General features: G+C 36.0%; 1 protein-coding gene across 50 annotated transcripts in view; it reads left to right on the top strand.

The window, feature by feature from the left end:
- Positions 1-22825, top strand: part of LOC105486665 (protein tyrosine phosphatase non-receptor type 20) — a 123713-nt gene that overhangs the window by 63048 nt on the left and 37840 nt on the right. For 47 of the 50 annotated variants that reach the window (XR_011607897.1, XR_011607898.1, XM_071069924.1 and 44 more), the window contains 2 exons: positions 8766-8917; positions 11734-11824. Coding sequence is in view for 47 of the 50 variants with exons in the window: in XM_071069924.1 (XP_070926025.1) it covers positions 8766-8917; positions 11734-11824 (243 nt within the window). In the remaining 3 variants the exon portion in view is untranslated. The remainder of the gene's footprint in view (positions 1-8765; positions 8918-11733; positions 11825-22825) is intronic. The other 3 variants (XR_011607899.1, XM_071069927.1, XM_071069928.1) reach the window with 1 other exon arrangement.

Here is a 22825-nt window from a genome sequence, read left to right as displayed (position 1 = left end):
GGAATCATTGCCAGATCCAACGTCATGAAGTTATTGCCATGTTTTCTTGTAAGAGTTTTATAGTTTTAGCTTTTACATGTAGGTAATGGATCCATTTTGAGTTAATCTTTGTATACGGCATTTGGTAAAGATCCAATTATATTATTTTGCATGTGGATATCCAGCTTCCCAGCACCATTTGTGTAAAGACCGTTTTTTTCCCATTAAATGGCCTTGACAACTTTTGAAAATAATTGGGTTTTATTTCTGGACTCTTTCTTCTATTCCCTTGGCCTATATGTCTGCCTATGCCCGTACCAGACTGTTTTGATTACTGTAGTATTGTAGTAAGTTTTGAATTCAAGAAGTGTGAGTCTTTTTTTTCCCCATATTTTTCAGGATTGTTTTAGCTGTTTGGGGTCCTTTGAAATTCCATATGAATTTTAGGATGAGTTTGTCTATTTATGCAGAAGGGGTCATTGGGATTTTGATAAGGATTGCATTGAATCTGTAGATTGTTTTGGTTAGTACTGATATCTTAATGATATTAAATCTTCCAAACCATGAACATGAGATATATTTGTTTAATTTTTTTTCAGCAATGTTTTGTAGGTCTCTTTGTACAAATCTTTCCCTTTCCCTTCTTGGCTAATTTCAAAGTATTTTATTTCTTTTTATATGTTATTGTAAATGAAATTGTCTTCTTAATTTCATTTTCAGATGGTTCATGTGAGTATATATAAATGCAACTGATTTTTGTGTGTGACTTTTTATCCTGCCACTTTACAGAATTCATTTTTTTTAACTCTGTGTGTGTGTGTGTATGTGTGTGTGTGTGTGTGTGTGTGTGTAAAATCCAGTCATCTTTAGGATTTTCTATGTATATCATATCATTTGCAGACAGAGATGTTTACTTTTTGTTTTACCCAATTTGGATGCCTTTTATTTCTTTTTGTCCCCTAATTTCTCTGACTAGGACTTCCAATACTATGTTAAGTAGAAGTGGCAAAAGTGGCATCCATGCCTTGTTTCTGATCTTAGGGGAAAAGCTTTTACTCTTTCAACATTGATTATGTTTGCTGTGGGTTTTCCATATATAACTTTTATTATGTTTATGTATCTTCCTTATGTTCCTAGTTTGTTGAATTTTTTTCTACAAATGAATAGGCCGGACATGGTGGCTCATGCCTGTAATCCCAGCACTTTGGGAGGCCAAGGCAGGCAGATCACCTGAGGTCGGGGAGTTCATGACCATTCTGGCCAACATGTCTCTACTAAAGAAAAAGTACAAAAATTAGCTGGACGTGGTAGCAGGTGCCTGTAATCCCAGCTGCTTTGGAGTCTGAGGCAGGAGAGTCACTTGAACCCAGGAGGCAGAGGTTGCAGTGAGCCAGGATCTCTCCAGTGTACTTCAGCCTGTGCAACAGTGAAACTCTGTCAAAAAAAAAAAAAAAGAATATAACCTTGAAAGGATGTTGAATTTTGTCAAATACTTTCTCTGCATCAGTTGAGATAATCATGTCTTTTTTCCCCTTTCATTCTGTTAATGTGTTGTATTACCTTGATTTTAAGGATGTTAAGTCATCCTTGCATTCCGATAATAAATCCCACATAGTCTTTTGATCTTTTTAATATGCTGCTGAATATTTGCTTTGCTACTATTTTGTTGAGGATTTTTACATCAATGTTTAAGATGGATATAGGCCTTTAATATTCTTTTCTTGTAGGGTAATATCCCAATTTGATATTGGGATAATGCTGGCCTCGTAGAATAAGTTAGGAAGTGTTCCCTACTCTTTAAAGTTTTTGAACAGTTGAGAAGTATTGGTGTTAGTTCTTTAAATGTTTGGTAGAATTTACCAGTGAAGCCATTGGATCCAGGGCTTACTTTTTTGGGATAATTTTGATAACTTATTCAATCACCTTACTAGTTATAGGTCTATTTCTTTGTGGTTTGGTTTTGGTAGGTTTTGTGTTTCTATAAATTTGTCTATTTCATTGAGGTTATCCAGCTTTTTATTTTTATTTTTATTTTTTTGCATACAATTGATCATAGTACTCCCTTATCTTTTTTGTGTCTTTAGAATTGGTAGTAATGTCCTCATTTTTATTTCTGATTTTGGTAATTTGATTCTTTTCTCTTTTTATCTTAGTTTATCTAATTAAAGGTTCATCACATCATTTTGTTGATATTTTTGAAGAACTTGCTTTTGGTTTCATTGATTTTTCTCTTTTTTATATTTTATATTTTGACCTCTGCTCTAATCTTTACTATTTCCTTCCTTTTGTTAGCTTTAGGTTTAGTTTGTTCTTCTTTTTGTAATTCCTTACGTTGTAAAGCTAGTTTAAGGTCTTGTTTTATTCGTGTAAGCATTTATAGCTATAAATTCCCCCCTTAACCCTGCTTTTGCTGTGTCCCATAGTTTTGATATGTTGTGTTACATTTTCATTCATTTCTAAATGTTTCTAATTTCCCTTGTAATTTCTTCTTTGATCCATTGGAATTTTAAAAATATGTTAATTTTCACAAATTTGTAAGTTTATCAGTTTTTCTTATATTTGATTTCTAATTTTATCTCTTGTATTTGGAGAAGATACTCTTTGTGATATTAATCTTTTAAAATTGATTGATACTTAGTTTAAAGCCTAACACATGCAAAGTATTACATGTGTTCTTGAATATGTGGTCTGTTGTTGCACAGAGGATTCTGTATGTATCTGTTAGATATACTTCGTTTATTATATTGTTCAATTCCTCCCTCTTCTTCTGTTTGATTGTTCTATCCACTAATGAAAATGGGATATTGAAGTCTTCAATTATTGTTATGAAACTGTTTATCTCTTCATTCCTGTCAATTTTTGCTTTGTGTATTTTGATTACCTGTTATTAGGTGCATAAATGTTTATAATTGTTATATGTTCTTGCTGTATTGAACCTTTTATATAGAACCTGATATATAATGTCCTTCTTTGTCATTTTTAACTTTTTAAAATTAGAATCGATTTTATCTGATATTAATATAGCTATTCATGCTCTGTTTTGGTTCCTGTTTGCATGGAATATTTCTTTTACTTTTAACCTATTTGTGTCTTTGGATCTAAAGTGAGTCCCTTGTAGACAGTGTATAGTTGGGTCATGTTTTTATTTTTTTTAATCCATTCTGCCAATCTCTCTTTCAATTGGAGAGCTTAATTCCTTTACATCTAAAGTAATTACTGATAAGGAGGGACTTCTCTCATTTTGCTGTTTTAAAAAAATATTTCTTGTAGCTTTTCTGTTCCTCATTTTTTTTTTGCCTTACTATTTCCTTTTGTATTTATTTGCCTTTTGTAAAAAAAATTTTAATTTTTTAAAACTTTCCTTTGTATATATATTTTAGCTATTTTCTTTGTGGTTACCATGGGCATTATATTTAACATCCTAAACTTATCACTCTAATTTGGATTTATGCCAGCTTAATTCAGTAAAATACAAAAAACAAAACACACACACACACACAAAAAACTGTGCTCCTTTAACTGTTCTGCCCCCCACCTTTTTCATTTGTTATCACAAAATTACATTCTTATATATTATGTGTCCCAAAACATAAAATAATGTTTTTAATGCTTTAGTTTTCTATGTAGAAAACAAAATGTGGATTTACAATCTAAAGTTATGACAGTTTTTTATTTTTAGACTAATAAATTTAGAAAAATGTCATCTCAAATCATGTAGAAAAGAAAAAGTGAAGTTACACATTTTTGTTACAAGAATACTAGCTTTTATAATTAGTCATGTATTTGCTGAAATCTTAATTTCTTTGTGTGGATTTTTTCTTTGATTACATTAAAGTTGTCACTCAGTTGTCTTCTGGCTTATATTGTTTTTGATGAGCTTTTGGATCTGAGGCTTGGTGTCTCATTCATTTTGGAAGAAATTCTCAGTTATTATCTTTTCTAATATTTTTTCTGCCCAATTCTCCTTCTCTTCTATTTTGGGATTCCATTTACAGGTATAATATATTAGTCTGCTTGATATTGGCTTGTGGTTCTTGGATGGTCTCTTCTTCTCTGCCTCCGCCACTCATCTACCTTTTTTTCTCTGTGTTCTAATTTGGATAATTCCTCTTGATTTATTTTGTAATTCATGAACTCTTTTCTTGCCTCTGTAAAATCTACTGATGAGCTTATCAATAATGTGCTTAATTTCTTACAATATTTTTTTACTTTAAGCATTTCCACTTGATTCTTTTTTATGGTTTCCATTTCTCCATTGAAATTCTCCATTTGTTCATGTAAGTTGTTTACTTTTCCCACTGACTTTTCACACCTCGATTATTACTATTTTAAATTCATCACTTGACAGTTTTAACATATGTTATATCTCTGTTTTAAAAAAATATTTCTTGTAGCTTTTTTACAAAAAATTCTGCAAAAAATATTTCTTGTAGCTATTTTCTACAAAATAACCTTGTAGCTCCAGGTTCTGTTGATTGTTTTGTCTCTTGACAACTTTTTTCTCTTTTTCTTCTGTGTGTACTCTATAATTTTTTGGTTGAAAACTGGATATTGTATAGTCTAGAGATGGAAGTAAAAATGCCTTATCCGTGGTTTCACTCTTCATAGTTTCAGTTACCTGCAGTCGACCACAGACTACAAATGTTAAGTGGATAATTCCAGATATAAACAGTAAGTTTTAAATTGTATGCTGTTCTGAGCAGTGTGATGAAACCTCACACTGTCTAGCTTTTTCCTGCCTGGAAGTGAATCGTCCCTTTGTCTAGCATATTCATGCTGTATATGCTACCTGCCTGTTAGCCAACTAGTAGTCATCTTGGTTATCAGATCTACTGTTTTGGCCTCACAGTGCTTGTGTTCAAGTAGCTCTTATTTTACTTAGTAATGACCCCAAAGAGCAGTAATGCTGGCAGTTTGGATATGCCAAAGGGAAGCTGTAAAGTGCTTTCTTTACATGAAAAGATGAAAGTTTTTGACTTAATAAGGAAAGAAAAAAATTATATGCTAAAGTTGCTTAGACCTATGGTAAGAATGAATCTTCTATCCAAGTTTTGCTGTTGCACATCAGAGTGCCAAAGTTATGGCCACAGTGCATGATACATGCTTACTTAAGATGGAAAAGGCATTAAATTTATGGGTGGAAGACATGAACAAAAATATGTTTCAGTTGATGATAGTCAGGTTCAGTACTATCCAGAGTTTCAGGCATTCACTGGGGGTCTTGGAACATATCCCCTGCAGATAAAGAGGAGCTATTGTAGTATTTCTTACCTAAGTTCTAGACGCTGTGGTACATAGGGATGGACATGCCTCTTTTTTTGGTAGCCCTTCAGTGTGAGGAGTTGCATCAGTTTATTCAGTAATGCAGCAGGGCTTGGATTTGATGTTGCTATGGTTACCCTCAATACACCACCAGCTTCAAATTCCTCCAGTGTTACCTTGCATGTAGAGGATTTGCCTCAGTGTTTACTCCACCTTCTGCTTTAGCTCTTCCCATTGTACATGCACCTCAGAGAAGGTCCTCTCCATGATCTTGTCTAATTCCCAGCAGTACAGAGCTCTTACTTATGATTACCTTGCTTGCCAGCCTGGTTGGAGGTGACATTCTTTGATGTCCTTGTTCAGCCTCAGTCTTAGGAAGGCCTCAGGTGGTACCTTCTTTGTTGTTCTGTCCATTCTTCAGGGGTAGGGAATGTCTTATGGCCTAAGTCCGGGATGCTCTTCTCCCTTCCCTACCCCCAATGTTAATGAGTCTTCACTTGTGCCTTGAGGATGACAGAGTTTCATGCCTTTCCCCAGCTTCTTATGCTTTTGGTCCATTAGGGAAATAGGGAAAAGCATTCTGGACATGCTTTGTGCCATTCCTGTGAATGCTGTTTTTCCCCTTCCCAAGCTTGCCCCACGAAGGAGGATTTCTCAAGTTCCTCACCCTGTCTCCAGCTTTTCTCCTGAGCCTCTGATGAGGTCCTCACATGCATTATCTTTTCATTGTTTGTTTTTAAACCTTTCTTGTCTTCATTAATAAATGTACACATGCCTTTGTCCTATGTCAATAAGTCGATTTTGAACTGTCTGCTTTGTTTCTTGCAGAATTTGATATAATTATAAATTGCTATAATTATGTACTTTTGAGTTTTACTTTTATTTTCTTAGGTTTATAAACTAATTTTTACCTCATTCTATTGTTTTCTTATCTCCTTGTGAACTCTTACTTAAAATAATTTATTTTTTTTTCTTTTGACAGATGTTGCGTACACAGTGAATTTTCCTTTTTAAGCTTATCTTCCATTTTAGAATAGATTTTAAAAATTATTCTGCATGCTATATTATATTATATTATTATTTTTTCTGTTTCATGTTTTATTGCATTTTGTTACGAACATGTATAGTTTTTTCTATCTCTTCGATTTTGTTGATTGAGCAGGAATGAATTCTTCTTGATTTCCATTTTTATTTGGATCTCATTATCTTCCCCTGTAAACTATATTTTGGAGGGCTGCATTTGTTATTTTGCCTGAGGACAATGATAAGTGTGCTGAAGGGGTAGGGACTGAGGAGCAGGATACTCAAAGGGCATGGTGTGGCTGAAATGTTAAGCAGATATCATAGATGCCCTTACTCAATATCAATCAGACCCTTCTCCTAGTGTACCTTCCTATATGGCACAGGCAGAAAAGTGAAAAATTACATTTTCAAGACTTCTTATTTCAAGAAGCTTATTTGGGCTTCACTAATCATATGTACTTAGCCAAGATGTAAATATTTAGAGAGACATCCATTTTGTTGCTATACATCACAGCAGGCTTGGCGTTCCTGGTCCTCATTATAGGTAAGGTGATGTGTTATTAGAGCCAACAGTTGTGGTAGTGACTTTCTCATTTCTCCATTGTTGCTCAAGTGGTGTCATCCAGGAGCCAGTGGCTAGAAAAAATGATCTCCAACTTCCTCAGTTTCCTAATTGTAGTAGAGACAGAACTTTTCTTGGCAGACCATTGTGCAGTGTTCTTGGATCATAATGAGAGAGGCATCTGCTCTTCAAGCCCACCCAATGGTGATACAAGCACCAAATAGCTAGATCAAATCCCTTTCTGTAAACTGGCTGAAATGATTCCCGTGATCTACAGCTGAAACCTCACCTTTCTTGGACCAGGCTACAAGAAAAAGAGACCAAGTTCAGAATGATGTTAATGATAAAGATATGTATTTTCTACCATAATGGAAGTCCAGAGATAGGAAGGATTCCAGGTTCAGTATGATCAGTTGCTAATGTCACCAAGAACATAGGTTCTTTATGTTTTTCACATTTGCTATACTCCTTCCTTTTGTGGCCATAAGAGGGCAGACTATGATAATTAGGTCCTTAATGCTTCTTTGTTTATGTCTGTACAGAGGGATGAAGGTAGAAGAGAGGTTTGCTTCTCTTTTTTACAAGACCAGCCTGTTTCTGTGGGTGGCGCAAATCACCTACCCATTTCTGAATTATTCACTGGAAGGATCTTACTGTGGAATGATCACAAATGGCTTTAACTAACCAGAGGGGTAGAATCAGTGTTGGGGAGTCAACACCAGTGTTTGTTCCAGTCATTCTACATTTTCATTTTTTTTCTCTCTTCATTCTCTCAGCTTTTGTACTAGCAAAGATGGGACACAATGTGAAGGTCTAAAGGTTTTCCTGCTGGGGATCAAAGATGATCAAAATGGCTTCTACTCTGGTGGAAATTTTATCTCCCCTTCTAGCCTGCTTAGACCTCCTTTCATACTAAGGTTAGGGAAATTTGTGAGAAATTTTAGGATTTCTGTGCCTGTCTATCCCAACCAAGAACCCTCACTTCCAATTCTACAAACAGCCTCTGTATATAGTGGAGTTCCAAGACAAGATGTGCTTCCCAGGAATGTGCAGATTCTTAGAAATGTCCACCTCTTTCTTTTTCTGTATTGTTTTGTATGCATCGTTTTGCTGGTATTAACTTGATTATTGTTCACATTATTTGGCTTTGCAAAGAGATGATGAGAACTTGTTTTACTTGAACATCTTACCTCAAAATTTTGAAGCTTTTAAAATATTCTTTTACTGTTGACTTCTAGATTTATTGCATTTTGGCCAGTGGACCTGATGTATAAAATTTCAGATATTTGGAACCTTGACTGTCAACATGACCTAAAAGATCATAATTTTAAAAATAAAAAGATTGCATATGTTATTAAATATTAATAGAATGTTCTCCCTAATTATTGGTTACAAATGTCCATATGTATCCATTATTCAGTCTTATTAATTACATTGCATAGATTCTCTCCATCCTTGGTGTGTGTGCACGTGTGTGTATTCATGTTCAATCTGTTTCAGAGTAATGAAACAGGACGTGAACTCTCCACATCCCCACATCTCAGACTCTAGGAACTTCCAAACACTTGGTCCCAGGGAAGGCAAAAGTTCTCTTTTTCCTAATCTAAGCCTTGTACGTTCTTGCTTTGGCATAACTGTCAATCCATATACCCAATTCACATTATAAAGCAGAACACTTCTCAATACACAGCATCTGTTATGTTTGTAGCACTAAACAGTTTTCTCCAAGGACAGTGGATTTTGTATAATTTCAAGGTGTAAATAGCCATGATTTTTTCCAAAGGAAGCCTCTTTCCAAGTAATGTACTCTTTATCTGTGGAAAAATAAACTTCTTTTTACCCTTAAATGGTTGTGCCTTTAAGAGAAACAGAAACAAAAATAAAGTCTCCCTTCACATATATACCAGTGACTTTATATGTGAATTTTTCTTTTCCTTAGATACACACAAAATTGTTTCTGAAGGGGAACTACATCAGTTGGCTCAGGTTCGGCCATTAATATTCAATTTTCATGAGCAGACAGCCATCAAGGATTGTTTGAAAATGCTTGAGAAAAAAACAGGAGCATATGATATCATGCAGGAATTTATGGTAAATATTTTCTTAACAAAAGTCTATATGTGATTTCTTTTTTTATATCATTGCCAGAGGGTTTCTTTTCTTTTCTTTCTTTATTTGGTTTTAGTACATTATTTTTACTTTTAAATATTATATATATTTTAAAGTAATAGATGTACATGGTTAGAAAAAAAAAAAAAGCCAAATAACATAAAAGGATATAAAATAGAAAGTCTCTTTCTCTCAAGACTTTCTAGGATGCCTTTACACTATTCATTTTGTCATTTTGTCATGCACACTTTTTAAAAAATTTGTTGGAATGCACTTTACATCCTTAAATTTATTTTCCACCTAGATACAATTTCCAAATATATTATCAGCATGTATAGCAGTATCTCATTTTTTTAAGTGTTGCATAGTAATTATATGGTAATTAATTTTCAAAATTGAGATACTTATAATATTTAATTTCTGAAATTAAGGTTCTTATCCATATAATTAACTACCATGCAACACTTGGACATTTAGGTTGTTCTAGTCTTTGCTATTATGAACAGCAGTCATCTCTCTTCATATACTGTATGCATATATTTAAATATTTTTAGAACAAATTCCTAGAAAGACAATATTAATATCTTGGGCTATCAATTTTTTGGATCTTTTCTCATCTCTTAAATGACAAATTGTTTCTTATTGATTATTTAATTGGTATTTCTTTATTTGAGAACAAAAGAATATCTTTCCATATGTTTTTAAGCCTTTTATATTTTCAGAGAACTGCTAGTTTCAATTCTTTGCCCCATTTTCTATTTTTTTTTTTTCTTATTGGTTACTAACTCTTTTTTTTTTTTTTTGAGATGAAGTCTCGCTCTTGTCCCCCAGGCTGGAGTGCAATGGTGTGATCTCAGCTCACTGCAACCTCTGCCTCCCACGTTCAAGCAATTCTCCTGCCTCAGCCTCCTGAGTAGATAAGATTACAGGTGCCTGCCACCACACCTGGCTAATTTTTGTATTTTTAATAGAGACGGGGTTTCACCATGTTGGCCGGCTGGCGTCAAACTCCTGACCTAAGGTGATCCGCCCTTTGGGATTACAGGTGTGAGTCACCGCACCTGGCCGATTACTAACTCTTTAAGGAAAAAATTGTGCCTTTTTGTGTCTTACATGTAGTATTTTTTCTGTTGTTGTTTGTGTTACACACAGGTTCACATGCACTTGCACACACATGCCTGTTTACCATGAAGAAATAGCTGATTTTTAGTGGTCAAATATGGCAATCTTTTCTTTTGGGGCTTCTGAGTTTGGGGCTTTTGGTGCTCTTTAGGAATGCTTCTTTTACTCTAGGATTGTAATAATTACTTCATGTTTTTTTCTAGTACTTTTATGATTTTTTAAGCATTTAACTCTTTGATGCAGCTAGAATTTAATTTGGTATAAGATGTTTGATAGGGACTCAGCATTATATAGCTATCCAGTTGTCCCAAGACTCTCCTGGAACTTCCCTTGAGTGATGCAAAATGCCACTTTTATCATATACTAGAGCTTTACATATATTTTAATTTATTCTTGGACTTTTTCTACTGATTTTCTTATTCCTTTATTGGTATTACTCTGTTAATTAGCAGAGTTTCATATTATCTTTTAACATCTAATGAGACTCATCTGCCATCATTATTCATTTATGAAATTTTTTCTCATTCTTCCTACAGATTTTTTCCAGATTAATTTTCCAGATTAATTAATGAAATTAATTAATTTTAGAAAGACTTGATCATTTTATCATACTACTTAAAACCTTCACAGGCTCCTTCTTCCCCATGGTTGCTATGTTGGCTACACAAGAGTTACCCAAGAGCTTTGAAAATGTATAGATTCTCAGGCTTTCTCCACAAATATTCTAATAGATTTTGACTAGCTACTTCCTAATTTCATTTATATACGAAACAAGATCATTTGTAGTTTTAGTCTGTTGTTGGACTAGATCATGTGCTCTGTGCTCTTATTACCATATTAGTCACAGTTTCCCAAAGGGATGCTTATGCCTCCATTATTTCCACCCCTTCACCTTCTCTCCTCTTTCCTTCTATGTACACACTGTTTTTCATATGCTAACTTCCAATGACTTACTAAGGCCCAGTTCAAGGGCTACTTCATCTTTAGGAGCTTTTCTTCTTGACTTTTAGGTGCAATCTAGTACTGTCATTTATACTAGTGTCTCCGTACATTGGTCACATGGTATTTGATTACATGTCCTCTAACTACTCTGTTCACTCCTTAAGGATGAGGCCATTATCCAATTCATCTCTGTATTCCAGTGTCTGAAACAGGGCCAGGTACCTACTAAATGCTTAATAAGTGTTTGTTGAATTCACACTTGGTAAAGAAATTTTTTGAAAGGAAGGATTCTTAGGGTCCTAACTATAATTTCTTCAAAGGGGAAAGGTAAATTGTGAGACTGTTTGTATATATTTTTTGTTTACATGTTTCTGTTATTGTTATTTTGTTATTTTTATTTATAAAATGATAGATCTGTGGGTAGGTTGGGAGAAGTGATTAGCCTGTATTTCCTTTTTTATGAAAGAAGAACAAAATGAAGTTCAAATGGGAAGTATCTCCAGAAAGTTTAACATTTTCTTATTAAGCAGCTCATTGATTGGCATCTAAACTTGAGATATTTTATATAGTACTTTTAAAATGGGGATCTAACTTAACACAAAACATTAAATAGCAGGTCATGTCAGATGGGGTTTAAGGATCATGAGCACTAAACAAAGGCAGATTTTTTTCTTGTTTATTGGTTATAGTAAATACACAATTTATTATTTATTTATTTTTTTAACCTTTTAAAGGCTTTGGAACTGAAGAATCTGCCTGGTGAGTTCAAATCTGGGAATCAACCAAACAACAGAGAAAAAAATAGATACCGAGATATTCTTCCATGTAAGCTAAAAATGGTTTTGATTATTTTCCTGTTTACATTTAGCAAAAGTGAAAAGGGCACTGTATGGCTTTTTGTATGAGACATTTTGGCCTGTGACCAGGATGAAGAGTTCTGGCACATAGCACTGGGCGACCTGGGCAGATTCTAAGATATGTGCTGCATAGGAGAGAGTCAGTTCCTCTCTTTCTGGTACATCCTTCAGCCACTGTCACAGGGTCCTTTAAAGCAGTCCTTCAGCCTTGTTCTCATATATTGCTGCTTCTCAGGGCATGAGCCTTCCAAAACAAAATCCAATGGTCTGAGTCATACTATTGGATTTGGTACCCAAAGCCTTAACCACCTTCTCTGGCTATTTTGTTTAGACACACAAAAAAGCTATTTGCATCCTTCATCCTGGACAATAAAGCTATGAATCTCCTCTCCAACAGGAGGCTGCCTTTTGGTTGTCTCCACAGGGCCTTAACATTGCTTCCCAGTGTTGATGGGAGGGTAGTGGCACTTCTGTCCTCCCCACTTAGTTACTCTTAGGAGTTATCCATCTCAGGCCATTCAAAGAGCAGAATCAAAACACAACAATGCAATTTTAATCTTAGGCAGGAAATCTCATTCCATAACTCACATTCCTTTCAGTGTCAAGGTTTTTCAAAACTAAATTTACTATTTTACTTCCTCCAACTTAATCCTCTTCTTATATTTCACATCTTACGTAATCACCAAGTTCAAACCAGAAAACAGGGAGTCAGTTGATTGTAATACCTCCAGGGTCCTACCCCATCTCTCATTTCCCATGGCTGCTGACTTAGTCTGAGCCCATTTTAACTCTCAGCTGGTTTACTGCCTCACTTTCTGATCATTCACAAAAGCTACTGAGATTTCCTTAAAATGCAAGTCAGAACATGTAGCTTTTCTTTTAAAGCTCTTTCTTGGCTCTTTGTTACTGTCATGGTGCAGTTGTTTAACATGGCATATGAATTTCACCTGTTTGCTTCTCTAGCCTTAGCTCTCCCACAGAACTTCTTTTGCTATCTAGAATTAATAATTCTTTTTTTGTTCGTTGGTTGTTATGCCTCTAAACTGCAGTTCTTGAAAGAACTACTCATCCCTTCTTTGCTGAGGCAGTTCCTGCTGTCTTACTTAAGCAGCTCCAACAGTCTTTTCTTATATTCCTCAAAGGTAGGTTTGGTGTTTTTCCAGTAGTTTCTTAGCATCTTGTAACCACTCACCCCTTCTACCAAACCATATTTTAATTTATTTTCATTTTTGTTTCTCCTACTAGACTTGAGATAGTTATTATAAAAACCAGAGTGGAATGCAGTGATTGCTGTCATTAGATAAATACCTCATGTTTAGTGGGTTTATTAAAATTGAAAATAACTTTATGATTATAAAATACAGTAAATACATTTCCAACATGGTTAAAATAATCTATTTTGTATCTTCTGTGGGGAGAGTGTGGAGAAGTACATTGATGAATACTTCTGAAATCAGAGTAATGAACCATGATTAAACATTTTAATAAATAATGCTAATAATTTGTTGCTTCTCCAAAATGTCAAAGGTCCAAATTTCATAATTTCTATTCCTGCATGTGCAGTTTGCCCTCAGGGAGACTAAAAGCAAACATGCCTTAATAATTAGCCTCTCAGGATTGTAAGAAGCTCATTTTACAATAGAGGGTACACATAATATTTTATCTGACTTGAAGTTTTTATTCTGGATATCAAAAGAGTTACAACTAAGAAATTCAAAGATAATAAAAAATAAAGTTAAACCATTAAAGTAAGGAAAGTTATGTGAAACTTTCTGCTTTTCATAAAAGAAAAGAAACTGTAATTCAACCATATTCTACCTAAAGGCCCATTGGTGTATCTACCTCATAACACAGTGTAATCTAATCTGAAACTCAGTCAACTTAAGTGGCCATCACAAAAAACTCTTTGGTTTTTTAAAATCACACATTTCTTGGCTTTATAGAAAAGGTTCCTGAAGATTCACATCAAGAAAGCTAGAGAAGTAATTTGTGTGTCGTCTTCAAATGCTGAGAACACTAAATGGATGAATTCACACACCTTTGAACACTACAAATACAGGCAGCCTTCACTTTGCATGGCCTCAATATGCTCAAATATCGGTTACTGTGTTTAACTAAATAACACCAGTCCCACAACAATACAATTCACATTTGAGTTACTACAATATATTCACTGCAAGTAATTGCCTAAAGCAATAAGCATCTTTGCTAGCACTTTAGTCCACAAGTCCCTATGTAAATAACAGATGTGCATCATGACCAGTGACTAATAAATGTTACTTCTTTCAACATATGTCAGTGATAGGTAACTGTGAGCCTGTTATTCAGTTCACACACAGCAAAGCATCTGATTGTGTTGTCTTCTCGTCTCTCAATGGTAAACCCCTATGACCTTTTATCAAAATGTATAATCGAGAGAGAGATTTGGCTGAGAGACATGAAACTACAGTAAAGAAACAAAAAGTGATAATGTTGGGAATGAAATTTGAGTGGAGTTATAGAAGAACTAGCTGACCAGGGACATGCTGACACTGCTATTGCTCAAGAGACTCTAGAGTTGCAGCCTAAGGCACCTGTGGAAGGGGAACTCACCGACATGAATGACCAAAGTGGTTGTGAGGAAAAAGATAAAGGCAACCTAGGGGAGGCAATGATGGCAAAAACTTGACATTAAAGAAAGAAACTTTGGAGCTATTTCACAACAATATAAGTGCCAAGGATAAAAGGTAGAAACTGATCCAGACTTAGAAGTTAGCCTAGACATAGAAAAAATGCTCACTCTGTATTTTAAGTTATACAACAAAAAGAAGAGGCAGACACTGTTCAAACTACTCTTGGTAAGTTTTTTTTTTAAAACAAATTAAATGCTTTAATTCCCAATATTTCTAATGTTTTAAATTACAATGTTCTAAATACATGTTAGTCTTGCTATTTTTTGCTTCTCTATATATGTATAGCCAGCAATAAGTAAGTTTTTAATGATTTCACAAAAAAATTTAAGAGTCATGAAACAAGAATAGTATTTCCTATTGATTATTAAGATTCTTTTGCATGGTTTCAACTTGCATGGTCATATTTATGGCCCCGTACCATTATGCCAAGCAAGAATGGCCTTTATTTTGTAGTATAGGAATTTTTAGGTATAAAGACAATATCTTCCATTTCTTTACCATTTCACAACTTACAAAGCATTTTGAAGACTAATAAAAGAGCAAGTCACACAGGTTCTCCGACTCTTGGCCTAATACTTTTTCTGTTATTTGTCTGTCTCTCAGGGATCTGCTCAGAACTAATAAAGGTAATGACTTAGGTTTCTGTTAGCTTCTCACTTTTCAGAGCATGTTTACGAATTTCTCATTGAGTGCTCTGTATGCTCATGTGAGAAGAACAGGGAAGATGATAATATCTAAATTTAATGCAAGACAATAAGGAAGGGATAATCTTTCAGCAAATCGTCTGGAGAGTTGCATATTCATATACCAAAAATGAACTTTGATTCTTACCTCAAAACTTACATAAAAATTAACTCAAAGTAGATTATAGACCTATCATTAGAGTTAAAAACATAAAACTTCTGAAAGAAACCCTAGGAGAAGATGTTACTGCTCTTGGGTTCGGCAAATTTTTCCTAAATAGGACACAAAACCCTCAAATTGTAAAAGAAAAAAAATAAATTGGACTTCATCAAATAAGAAAAAATCCCTGCTCTTCAAAGCATATTATTATAAAACCAAAAAGGAAAGCAACAGGCTGGAAGAAAAATACATGCAAAACATTTATCTCACAAAAACTTATATTCATAATCTATAATTGCTACAAATCAAGAAGAAGACAAAGAACCCAACACTAAATGAGCAAAAGATTTGAGCAGACACTTCTCAAGGAAGATCTATGGATGGCAAATAAATGCATGAAATGATATTCACCATTATAAATCATCAGGAAAATGCAAATTAAAACCATAATGTGATACCATTTTATGCTCACTACAATGAAATGGAGTTTGTTTCTAATAAAGTTAAACATATACCTACCATATGATTCAGCAGTTCTATTCATATGTTTTACCTAAGAGAAAGTAAAGCATATGTCTGCATAAAGACTTATATATTAATGTTATCAGCTTTACTTATAATAGCCAAAAACTGGAAACAGTGCAAATGCCCATCAACAGGAGAGTTGGATAAACAAATTGTGGTATGTCTACATAATAGAATGCAACCAGGCAATAAAAAATGACTAACAATGCATTGAACAACATGAATGAATCTTAAAATAATTTTACTCAGTGGAATAAGCCAGTCAAAAAGAGTATATACTGTATGTTATGAACCAAATTAAATTCTCCCAAAATTCATATGTTGAAGTTCCAACCCTTCGTACCTCAGATGTGACCTAATTTGGAGATAGGACCTTTAAAGTGCTAATTAAGATAAAATGAGGCTCTTAGAGTGTGCCCAATCCAATCCATCAGGTGTCCTTATATAAGAAGCAATTGGGACACACAAGAGACATCAGGGATCCAAAGGCACAGAGAAAAGTCCACGTGAAGACATAGCAAGAAGGCAGCCATTGGCAGGCCAAGGAGAGAGACCTCAGGAAAAACCAAGCCTGCTGCCACCTTGATCTTTGTCTTAGTTTGTTTTGTGTTGCTATAAAGGAATAATTTATAAAGGAAAGGGATTTATTTAGCTCATAGTTCTGCAGACTGGAAGGTTCAAGAGTGGGCATCTGGTGAGGGCTACAGGCTGCTTCCACTCATGGTGGGAAGTGAAGTGAAGCCAGCATATGCAGAGATCACATGGTGAAAGAGGAAGCAGGAGAGAAATGCGGAGGTGCCCGGCTCTTGCAGAACGAATAGAATGAGAGCTCACTCATGCCATTAATCTATTAATGAGGGATCTGCCCTTGTGACCCAAACACATCCCGTTAGGCTTCACTTCCAACATTGGGAATCAAGTTTCAGCATGAGGTTTAGAAGGGCCAAACATCTAAATCATAGCATTTTGCCCCGGCCCTTTAAAACTTATGTTCTTACCACATTGCAAAATACAATTATTCCTTCCCAATAGTCCCTAAAAGTCAACTTGTTTCAGCACCAACTTAAAAGTTCAAAGTCATATCTAAGATTCAGAGTAAGTTCTTTCCAGTTGTAAGCCTGTAAAATCAAAAAAGAGGATATTTACCTCCAAGGTAAAATGGTGGTACAGGCATTGGGTAAACATTTCCATTCCAAAAAGGAAAAATTGGTCAAAAGAAAGGGATAATAGTCCCCATGCAAGTCCAAAACCCAGCAGGGCATACATTAAATCTTAAAGCTCCAAAATAATCTCCTTTGACTCCATGCCCTGCATATTGGTCACAGTGGTGTGTGGGGTGGCCTCCCAAGGCCTTGGGTAGCCCTTCCCCCATAGCTTTGTGGGGCACAGACCACTGGCTGCTTCCATGGGTTGTAATAATGCTGCAGCTTTTTCAGGCTGATGTGGAATGCTGTTAATAGCTCTACTGTGGTGGGGTTCCAGCACCTTTGTGGCTCCACTAAGAGTTGCCCTGGTATGGACTCTAAGGAAACTCTAGCCTAACATTTCCACTAAAGATTGCCTTAGTAGGAGCTCTCTGTGGTGGCTCCACCCCCGCAATAGGCATCTGCCTGCACTCCCAGACTTTTTAATATATTCTCTGAAATTTAGGTTAAAGCTGCCAAGCCTCCATGTCCCTTGCATTCTGGATGCCTGCAGACTTAACACCACATGAATGCCACCAAGGCTTACCACTTAGCCCTCAGGAGCAGTGGCCCAAATCCTACCTGGGGCCATTTGACCCATTGCTGGAGCCAGAGCAGCCAGGATGTGGGGAGCAGCATCCTGAGGTGGCCACGGGCAGTGGTGCTCCAGGTCTGTCCCCAAAAGGCATTCTGTCCTTCTAGACCTTGGGGCCTATGAGGGAAGGGGTGGCCCTAGATATTTCTGAAGTGCTTTTGGCCACTTTTTCCAGACTCTTCCTCATATTTTTGTCTTTTTCTGAGCCTTCCACACATTTCCACCCTCTGCTCACGGCCCAGTTGCAAAACTGCTTCCACATTTTCAGACATTTTTATAGCAACACCCCAATTCTCAGTACCAATTCTGTCTTAGTCCATTTTGTATTGCTATAAAGGAGTACCTGAGGCTGGTTAATTTATAAAGAAAAGAGGTTTATTTAGCTCCCGGTTCTGCTGGCTGGAAGGTTCAAGATTGGGCCTGTAGTGAGGGCCTCAGGCTGCTTCCACTCATGGTAGAAGGTGAAGTGGAATCAGCATGTGCAGAGATTACATGGTGAAAGAGGACGCAAGAGGGAGAGAGAGAGGTGCCCCGTCCTTTTTAATAATCAGTTTTTGCAGCAGTGAATAGAGTGAGAACTCAGTCAACCCCGAGGAAGGGCATTAACCTATTCATGAGTGATTTGTCTCCATGTCTCAAAACCTCCCATTAGGCCCCACTTCCAATGTTGGTGATCAGTTTTCAATATTAGGTTTGGAGAGGACAAACATCCAAACCCTAACAATTGCTGCACTTCCAGCCTCCAGAATGTGAAAATAAATTTCCACCCTAGAAAACTAATATACTGTATGCTTCCACATATATAAAATTTTAGAAATTTTAAACTAATTTGTATTGACAGAGTATATCAGTGGTTCCACATATATAAAATGTTAGAAAATTTAAACTAATTTGTATTGACAGAGCATATCAGTGGTTGCCTTGGGGCAAGATGAGAGCAAGAAGGATAGATTATAAAGAGGCATGAGGATAGTTTTGCACTGATGGAGATGTTTAATTATCTTTATTGTTGTGGTGGTCTCATGGGTGCACATATATGACAGCTATACCTCCATAAACTGTTAAAAAGGTGGTTTGTGAGTGCAAAAGGTATATTTCACTTGTAAAAAATTTTCATACAGTTCACCATTATAATGTAGATAGATGGGAAAACAAGCTCTTTAAGGCAGAGATTTAACAAGCTTCTTTCTGTACTTCTTGAGGTTGCTGTATGTTTGCTTCTATTCCTACCACCAACTAATGGTAATAGTAGTAGTAGTAACACTAATATGTTTATTACTATTGCTTATTACTAATTTAAGTCTGTTATAGGTAGTAATATTTAATTCCCACAACAACCTACCTCTGAGGTGTCAGTATGTTGGTGTCCTTGTTTTACAAAAAGGCTAAAAGAGATTAAGTAATTTTCTCACAGTCACACTGCAAATAGAGAGAGATCTGGGATTCAAACCCAGGCTTAACCACCACTGTATTTATTGTGCATTGCTTTGTTTTCTATTTCAAGAAACTTTTTTTTTTTCATTTTGAGATGGAGTCTTGTTGTCTCCCAGGTTGGAGTGCAATGGCACAATCTCAGCTCACTGCAACCTCTGCCTCCTGGGTTCAAGCGATTTTCCTGCCTCAGCCTCCCAAGTAGCTGGAATTACAGGCATGTGCCACCACACCTGAGTAATTTTGTATTTTTAGTAGAGATGGGTTTTCTCCATGTTGGTCAGGCTGATCTCGAACTCCCAACCTCAGGTGATCTGGCCACCTCGGCCTCCCAAAGTACTGGGATTAGGCATGAGCCACCGCGCCCAGCTGTTTTGTTTCTTTAAGAATCAGTCTACTTGGAGTTCAGTATCACAATCATAGCTCACTGAAACCTCAAACTCCTGAGCTCAAGCAATCCTCCCACCTCAGCTTCTCAAGTAGCTGGGACTATGGGGATGGGTATGTGCCACCACACCCAGCTAATTTTTTATTCATTTATTTTTTTTAGAAACAGGGACTCACTCTTTTGCTTAGGCTGGTCTCAAACTCTTGGCTTCAAGTGATCCTTCTGCCTCAGCCTCCCAAGTAGCTGGAATGCCTGGCTCTCGTCATTCTTCTTATAGATATGAAACTTTATTTTGTAGTATTTGTTGCTATTACTTCATTTTCTTTCTCTTTTCCCTTAATTTTAAATCACTATTCTGATCTATTAGCTGTTTGATTGGAGATGGGCATAAGTAGTTGATGTAGTCTCAAACTCTACCTTTATCTTTCTTTCTTTCTTTCTTTCTTTCTTTCTTTCTTTCTTTCTTTCTTTCTTTCTTTTTTTTTTGTATCCTGATAAATGAATATTTTTATTGGTTTTAGGAATCTTGGATTTTAGTTCTTTTTTTTCTCATTTTTTTCCCCCTGAGTGTTACTTTACTGTCCTTTCCCTTCCAGTGTTTTAGATGAGAACTGTAATGGTCATATGACTCCTTTTCTTCATGAGAAATATGTTCCTTTTTTTCAAAATCTTTAACTATCTTCCTGGAATTAAATAATGTTACCAGGTGTGCTTCATTTCCATCAGTGTTACCTAGACAAATAAACCCTTTAATTGATCTTCCTTTAGCTGTAATACATTTCATCAGTTAGTAATTGCTCCTCTTGCCTTCTTTTTTTTTTTTTTTTTTCTTTTTTTTTTTGGCTTCTATGAATCGTGGGGTTGTCTCTCGGTTCTATCTTGTAAAACTTTTTCTCTTGTTACTTCTTCTACCTCTGTAGTTTTGCATGTACTTTCTCTATCTCTCTGATTTTTATTCTTATTTTCTTCTTTCACTTGGTCTTATAGGAAACTAATTTAAGCTTTTAAAAAAAACTTTCCTCCTTCAAATCATCTACTAAAATTTTTAGCTTCATTGATGGTTAATTTCATGTGTCAACTAGGCTAGGCTATGATACTCAGCTATTTGGTCAAATATTAGTCTAGATGTTGGTGTGAAGGTATTTTTTAAAGATGTAATTAACATTTAGATTAGCAGACTTTGAGTAAAGCTGATTAACCTCCATTATGAGAGTGGGCCCCATTCAGTCAGTTGAAGTCATTAAGAAAAAAAGGCTCATATTTCCAGAGGAAGAAGGAATTCTACCTCCAGACTGCCTTTGGACTCAAGACTACAATGTCAACTTTTCTCTGGGTTTCTAACCTGTTGGCCTGCCCTGCAGATATTGACTTGCCAGTCTCCACAATCATGAGTCAGTTCTTTAAATCTTTCTCACCGTATATATACAGTCTATTGATTCTATTTATCTAGAGAATCTAGAGTAATAGAATTTGGTACTGAGAGCAATTCTAGAGGAACAGAGTTTTAAGGATGAGTTTTATGAATTACTTCCTTAATCTGATAAGATGTAAAAGCATTAATGACATTTCAATAGTGAACAGAGTATTAATAATTCATAGTGTAATGTAACAGTAGAGATATGCAAAGTATTGCCATTAGGTAATCCTATTCAGATACTTAGAAGAAGCAAGGTTCTGGGTGTCTGTATTTGATACCTTAGAACATTTTTGAGTTCTCATGAGAACCATGAGATTGGCTAGTTACTCCTGATGTAGAGAAGGAAAGGATGATCTTAGGGATTAATTTTCCCAGCTCAAGTGCCACATAAATAACGCAAAAGTTTCTCTTTCTGCCCTGAAAGAAACTCTTATATTCCAACAAAACTGAGATTGTAGAAAACCAAACCCAAAATCTCATCCTGAAAATGACTGAATTACAGTGCAAATTGAATCCCCACCCTTTTAGGGTGTCTGCTGTTAAAATGAGGGCATTGACTGAGAAGGAATGGGATCTTGAAAATTGGAGTGGAGACGTATGTGAAGAGCCTTATAAAGCTGGGTGTATTGAACCCCTTGACTCTGATGAGTCTTCCTTGCCAGTAAAAGCAGCCAGGCCACCCCCATCTGAGGAGATTAATGCTACTTTACCTGAGGAAACATTTATTACCTCCCTGAGTTTGTTGTCTTGCAAGACATTGCTGATTCTTCTCAAAACTCACAGCCACCATCCTTCATTGCTTCTAGTCTCAGCAGGCTCTTAAAGGTAAGGTACGAAGTGTGGCCCATGGGGAAGTATGTTATACTACAAAAGAGCTATGTGATTTTTCCAATTTATACTGACAGAAATCTGGGAAATATTTGTGGGGAAGGATTTTAAGGGTGTGGGACAATGGTGAAAGGAACTTAGTGTTTGATCAGGCTGAATTTATTGAAATGGGACCACTAAGAAGAGATTCTGGACTTAATATGCGGCTTGGGGAGTTAGAAAGAGCTCTTACAGTTTATTTGGTTAGTTGTATTTAGTGGACCAAAAGGTAGCCCAGTCTAAATGAAGATAAAATGCCAGAACTGCCTTGATATATACTATATACTGTGAAGGAAGGGATCCAAAGGATTAGGGAGATTGGAACATTAGATTGGGTTTATCATTTAAGACCTGCCCACCCACCCCAGGAGGTCTAGAGGATGTACTTTTCTCATAACTGTGATAAATATATTTGTGAGGCGAGTCCCAGCATCCTTGAAGAATACTGTGATTGTTCTTCTCTGTAGCTCAGATATTGCAGTGGAAATTGCTGCCACTGAATTGGGAAACCTGAATGCAGTGGGTATAATTGAATCCCAGAGAAATAAGGGCCAGGTGGTGGCACTTGATAGCCAAAGGTAAGGTGAATGTAGTATGGTAATAGACAGCAGAGTCAAAGCAGCAATCAGAACAGTCTGACCTGCAGAGACCTATAGTGTTGATTAGTTGATCATGGTGTTCCTAGAAGTGAACTAGATGGGACGTCTACTAAATTCTTCCTTGATATGTGTAAGCATAAGAGTTCTAGGTCAAGTGAGCAAAAATCTAACCTGAACCATAGGAACTGAGAATCACAACCAGTCAATAACATCCTAGACTTGAGCCAGTTTACACACGCAGAACACCTTGAATGAATGGGAGGACCCTGGCACACTGCCAAGAATGTATACTGTTAATCTTTCAGCCTTCCCCAAAGGGACCTATAGCCTTTTGCCAGGGCAACTACACATTTGGAAAAAAGAAAATAATCAAACCTTTCAGAAACTACTGGACACTGGCTCTGAATTGACACCAATTCCAGGAGACCCGAAACATCACTGTGGTCTA

Source organism: Macaca nemestrina, chromosome 9, assembly GCF_043159975.1.
Source record: "Macaca nemestrina isolate mMacNem1 chromosome 9, mMacNem.hap1, whole genome shotgun sequence".
Lineage (NCBI taxonomy): Eukaryota > Metazoa > Chordata > Mammalia > Primates > Cercopithecidae > Macaca > Macaca nemestrina.
The sequence above is the reverse complement of the archived record's forward strand: the minus strand, read 5'-3'. Positions and strand labels throughout refer to the sequence as shown.